Source organism: Python bivittatus, unplaced genomic scaffold (genome assembly GCF_059951505.1).
Source record: "Python bivittatus isolate LINGU-HERP-01145 unplaced genomic scaffold, Pbiv_v1 ctg000610_np1212, whole genome shotgun sequence".
NCBI lineage: Eukaryota > Metazoa > Chordata > Lepidosauria > Squamata > Pythonidae > Python > Python bivittatus.
In genome coordinates, this window is record NW_028277088.1 from 17,190,948 (window position 1) to 17,196,947 (window position 6,000).

Here is a 6,000-nt window from a genome sequence, read left to right on the forward strand (position 1 = left end):
TGATGCAAATTCTGTTATGTACTTCTGAGTAACACATGATACAAGTATGAAATGGCAGACTTTGTGTCATGATGCCATAACATGCAATTTGTCATTTTGACAAATACTTAAGAATGGATGCCTGTGACGACCAGCTGTTGTTGCTAAAAGCTGATGGAAAAATATAAGAGGAGAAATCTGATTGAATAAGATAAAGTTAAAAATATTTAGATTTCCTTCCCTTTTCTGTATCAAAACCAAGAGGATCACTTTGGGACAGCATATGTGACCTAATTGGACACCTCTAGACAGCTCTGATTTAAGGGATCAGACTGCTTCAGTTGTAAAATATTCCCATCTGAGCCTTCCTAGACCAGACATAGCTGGGATTTGGCTAATGAAGATGTTTTTCAGGTTACTGAACTACTATGTAAAGAAAAAAAAGCACCTCTGATTATCATTTTAACAATATATCCTTTTTCTTTTTCTTCTTCCTGTGGTAGATTATGGATTTGAAATTCCAGATTTATTTGTGGTGGGCTACGCCTTAGACTACAACGAGTACTTCAGAGACCTAAACGTAAGTTTCAGGACTCTTGATTCCTTGAAATAAGCTTTTTTATTACATAGTCATTTGAGAAGTGTTTCTGTTGTAGGATATTAACAGAAGGGGAAAATAAGAGCAGGGGAGAATGGGTATTGGTAGAATGTAGGGTCCAAATGCAAAGATTCGGTCTTTGGCATCTCCAAATAGATTAAGTCTATTGTCTGAAATCCTGGAGAGTTTGTGCTAGTCAATGTAGATAAGGGATGCCAGGACTCATTGTGGCCTCACAAAGCCTTGAATATGGCCTGCGGAGACCATTCAAATAGTAATTTTTAATGTGGCAGTAGGGGGAATTATTACATTCTTGAAGAATAATCATATGTAACTGGATATAACTGGTCTGCCCCTGCCTATTTTTTTGTGGGGCCCCAGTCTTATCCAGGGGTGGCCTGAGGCATGCTGCCCAAAAACCAAAGGTAGTTATGCAGCCCTGACAGACAGTAATGGACTAGATAAGCCAGTGACCCAACTTGGTATTTAACTTCCTATGTTTCTGCACTTTGCATTTTCTAGGGAATGTAGTGCATAGCTGGTTGCATAAATACTATTTGCCTTCAGTGAATGGTGATCCTAAACTTCTGTTGTTTCAGCACTTATGTGTTATCAATAACCATGGCAAAGCAAAATACAGAGTCTGAAGAATAACTAATCATCCTGGTCTGGAAGATAGGTGGTCCTCCTGATCGTCTCCTTAAGAACAGACCAACTGACCCTCATCTCATTCAGACTGGACTATATATGGCAACTCCCCAGGAAGGATCATCTTGGACTTTGTCACAATTAGACTCCTTTAATTTCCTTCAGACTTCCTAGGGTAACCAGTATGGGTCAAAGGCAAAGAAGACATAATATTCTAAATCCAAAAGAATAGAAATTAGAGGTGAAAGGAAACTTGGTTTTTAATTCCTTGCACCCAGTCTTGCCCAACCATATCATGCCAGATCTGTTGGGATTACAAATCCCATTGTTTCCAACCATCAAGCTTCCTTGCCCTGTATAACAAGTGCCTTTGAGAATGTGTGTTGAGCACAACTGCACAATGATCAATGAGCTCTGTGGGACTATTAGAACAATTATTGCATTTTAAAGCTCCAGTTTTTTCAGACAGTGTTGTAGTGCCTTCACTTAAGCTCCTCTTTAACAGAGCTTCAAATACATAATTCTTACCATCTCCTTTTGATGACTTAATCATTGTTGAGATATTTATTCTCTCCTGTTATTTAAAATTCAAAGGAGCAAAGACCTCAGAGTAAATGATTCTCTCTCAGCTCAATAGCTCCTTGAGATAGCTTAGGCTGGTCAAGAGTGGCTGGGGCCAATGTCTGAGTTCATAGAAGCAACCAAACCACATTGTGTTTTAAACATTGTGTTTTGTAAACCATTATTTTTGGCTTAGTATTATGTGTGAACCAGGTCATTATAGCTCGTTCAGCAAAACTTAGTTAAACCATAACATGGCTTAAAGGTAGGCAATCAGGCAGGGAATATCATAATTAAGCGAGCAATTGTCTTCTTGTTCAAAGTCCAGTATTATGTCCACTACATTATAACCTTCTAGTAAGCTTCAGAACTAATCTAGGATTTGAACTTAGATGTTACTAGTCCTAGTCTTACATTTTAACCAGGGGAATTCAGAAGAAGGCAATTTGGCATCCTTTACTTGTTTTGGCAGACTCTTGCTTTCTGAGGCTGATGGGAATTGAAGTCCAGAATATCTGGAGGGTAGGGACAATTGCCTATGCCTCATCTGATCTTAGTGTCATGCTGTCTTTGTTCATCTCTTTGTCTTCTGCTTCTCACATCTCCACAAAATTAGTTTCAATGCCGCTTTACATTTCTTCAGCTTGGGGCTACAGCTCCTGTTCAGTGATAACAAGGAATAATTTGGAATCATTAGAACAATATAAGCAAGTATTAGCACAGTAGATCATGGAAAACAGAAGCTGCTTTTTCGTAAGAGAAGTGTTAAAATTCATAGCACTGTTACTACTTTATGAAATATATCTGGAATGGCTGATTATGCGTTAAGCATTTCCCAAATAGGCATTTTCCAGATGTACTGGGGCTGCAAATCCCAGAATTCATCTCATCATATAGGAATTCTAAGAATCGCTATCCTAATACATCTAGGGGTTGTAAGATTTGGGAAAGCCAATTTACAGAATCCTCAGCTGTCCTCTAACAAACGTTAAAGTCATATTTGAATTATGGCACAGATAATTTAATTTATAACCTTGTCTTAGGTTATAGTTCAAAGCATCTCATTCAATTTATGGTGGAAGTATTGGTCCTACCACACTTGGACTGGTGGGACTTATACCAGTTGTTCAGTAGCGGCTCTGATACAACATTGTAAGCCTTGTGGTGCCTTCCCTTGTGCTATAATTCCTTTGTAAAAACTATTTAGGCATTAAAGTGCATTGAACTCTGTCAATATGATAACTTATTTTCCTTTCAGCTCACTCCTTGTGAATGGTCCTTTTTCATACTTTGCTTCTGCATCTAGGGTTACATTTCTTATTGTAACTTTCTTAAAAGTAAATCTCACTTAACACAGTGGAGCTAAAAATAAATCTCATTTAACACAGTGAAGCTTGATTAAATATGCTGGAAAATTTCCAGGTGTTTTTGTAAATTAAGAAAGGTTTCCAATTCCCAGGGGTTGAAAACTAGCAAAGACTTAGAAGTCTTTTCTTCTTCTATATTTGGTAAGAAAACCTGGGTTAGGGAGAGAAATATGACTATATTTGTGAGTTTCTAGTGCTAAAAATTTATAGACTGAGCTTATGCCCAGAAATACCAGGTACTGCTATGTCCAGGTTCCTGAACCATTAATTTCCACCTGGCTCCAACTGGTGGACCTCAGAGTTGAGGTAAAAAAAAAGTAGATCCTGCAAGGTCAAAGTCTACCACCCCTGCTTTAAGCTAATCATTATTTTTATATTGGTGATTATCATTTCTTGTTTAATTTGCTTTAGCATAGAACAAATAGGTTGAGGGGGCAATAAGTTTAAAGCTTACATTCGTGTCTTAACACCATCCAAAATCAGTAGGCTTCCAATCTTAAATTTTAGTTGAAATAATACAGGAGCAGTTCAGCTTCGCTTTCCAAATGGCATCTCTTAATGTGTTGGACTACATAACCCATAATCTTTTATTGGGGATGATGGAAGTTGTAAATTAACACCCAGACATAAATTTGAGGAAAAGGATCCCCAGAGCCTACTAAGCACAAACATTTCCATAGGTCTAACTAAGGATAGCCAAAGATATTCTTAAAAAGCATTTCACTTTAAAAAATCGGGTTTTCCCCCCCTTGTGCTTGTTTTTCATAGCCAATTTATTGATTGTTGAGTGTGAATACTGGAATGAGAAGCTAGGCTTCTCGAGATTACATACATTTTGTTCTGAAAAACAAAGGAATAATTTTAAAACAAAAACTAATAGTGTGGAAAGCATTTTAAGTACAGCTGCTTTAGTGAGCTTCCTGTTTTTTACACGGCCATCTTCAGTAGAGTTTTGCCTTTTTTACCTATTGCATGCTTGGAGAAAGATCATTTTGGGCTATATACAAACTGCTCTCAATAGCTTCCTGGAGGCAGCCAATCCCCCCCGCCCCAAAATCACAAGCAAGTGGTTTTGTTCTGAATAGCATGGGGCCTATTGTTGTTAGACTGGAGTTTCCGCTAAACTAATAAACAGCTAGGATATTTTGCTTTATTGCAAATTTCTTATGATTTCCCTCTTTTCTTTTAGCATACCTTTGCACACCCTCTTGTAGCCCTTGCAGTGTAAATAAATGCTTTTTGGGAAAAACTATGTACATCTTTTCTCTGGGCTAATTCAAATTTTCCTGTACCTAAGCTCTAGCTTGTATTTTTGCGTCCTATCTGAATAAAACAAATGAAAGTAATTATGGGACTTCAGATGTTCTTAAAAAGTATTAAGTATCACTAAATGCCATTACTGCCCTGTGTTGGTCAGGTATGCATTTTTAGGGCTGTAAGCAGGTGTGATTCTTTAAAGAAGGTTCTCCTGAAGTTCTGGCAACTATTGTTCCTCTGGTTCAGCTTTGGGATTTCAGCCATTGCAGTCTGTTACATCTGGAGGTGGGGTTATACACCAATCTCAGAAGGCATGCAAAACATGTTCTCAGCACATAAATAATCTCTTCACCATGATCATGAATAGAAAGGAAAAAGGGTTGTGCCTGGGACATGAAATATAGCCAGCCTGCCTCTAAAAGGGTGTTTTCTTCATCCAGTTTTTCTCTGTGAGGAGCTGTTTTGCTAAAGGCTGAAAACACATTGCAACTTGAATGCCACATTCAGATAATGTGAAATCAGACCACCTTCATGATAATACTGATCCCACATAAAAAAAAACCATAGATACAATGATCCAAAGGGGTGGTTTAGAGTCCAGAATCTTGGGTAGTTGGGTAAAACTATATTTTGGTCTACAAAATGTACCCAGTACTCACTTCACAGTTTGATGACACAAAACTTAATCCTGGCAGATGAATCCTGGCATTGATTCTGATAAGTCTTACGATGGAAGAAGTTGGTGGCTTCACACACGCAGGTCATCCCTTGAGAACTGCTGCCATTGTATGCAGCTAAACAGGCAAGAGAGAAATTGATTTGAGCATAAGCATTTTTTTCAATTAATATGCCTAATGCATATCAAATGATTCCAAATTTAATAGGTTTGCTTCATTTTCACAACGAAATCTGAGTTGTCATTATTTTGGCAGATGGCTTGCTATACTTAAGAGAATGGCACACCTGAAAGTGAAAGGAAGCTGATCCAGTCCAATCCTCTGCCTATCTTAAGGCACATAAATAAATTGAAATGTTTGCCATTGTCAACTCTCTTTTTAAAAGAATTACATACAGGTTTGTTTCCTTTTTTGGGGGGTAGTGGTATTAATTTTTTGTCCGTATTAATCGTGCAGATATTTTGGGTGATACACTTTCCACTAATCAAGGAAAAAATTCTCAAGGTACAAAGATGATATACATGATGCTGACACACATGCTTTAGCCTAGTGCAGACCACAACACTTAAGTTTTGTCACTTTCCTTTCATGCAACTGGTGCTAACACTGCAGTTGCACCTGTACAGACTATTACTAATGCAAGTCATTTCAAATATAAACTTGAGCTTAGTAAACTCCCATATAGAGCTGCTTGTTTACTGCAGTCCTCATCAGAGGCCCTCAGGTTTGCATCATATCCTATTGACGTGAACAAGGAAGAGGGTCTTTTCAGTTGTAAAGAAATAGTAGTGGTATGGTAGGTGAAGCATTATAGTGGCACATGATGGATTAGTACCAAGAAGGAAGAACATGAATAAGGAACTCTTCCTGCTCAATTGTTGCATCCAGCTGCCACAGCATCTTCAGCTGAGCA

General features: G+C 38.0%; 1 protein-coding gene across 1 annotated transcript in view; it reads left to right on the forward strand.

Moving 5' to 3' along the window:
• The window catches only part of PRTFDC1 (phosphoribosyl transferase domain containing 1), a 47,761-nt gene extending 43,195 nt beyond the window's left edge, over nucleotides 1-4,566 (forward strand). The window contains exons 8-9 of the mRNA XM_007430671.3: nucleotides 483-559; nucleotides 1,177-4,566. Coding sequence (XP_007430733.2) covers nucleotides 483-559; nucleotides 1,177-1,224 — 125 coding nt within the window. The 3' untranslated portion in view covers nucleotides 1,225-4,566. The remainder of the gene's footprint in view (nucleotides 1-482; nucleotides 560-1,176) is intronic.
• The last annotated feature ends 1,434 nt before the right edge of the window (nucleotides 4,567-6,000 follow it).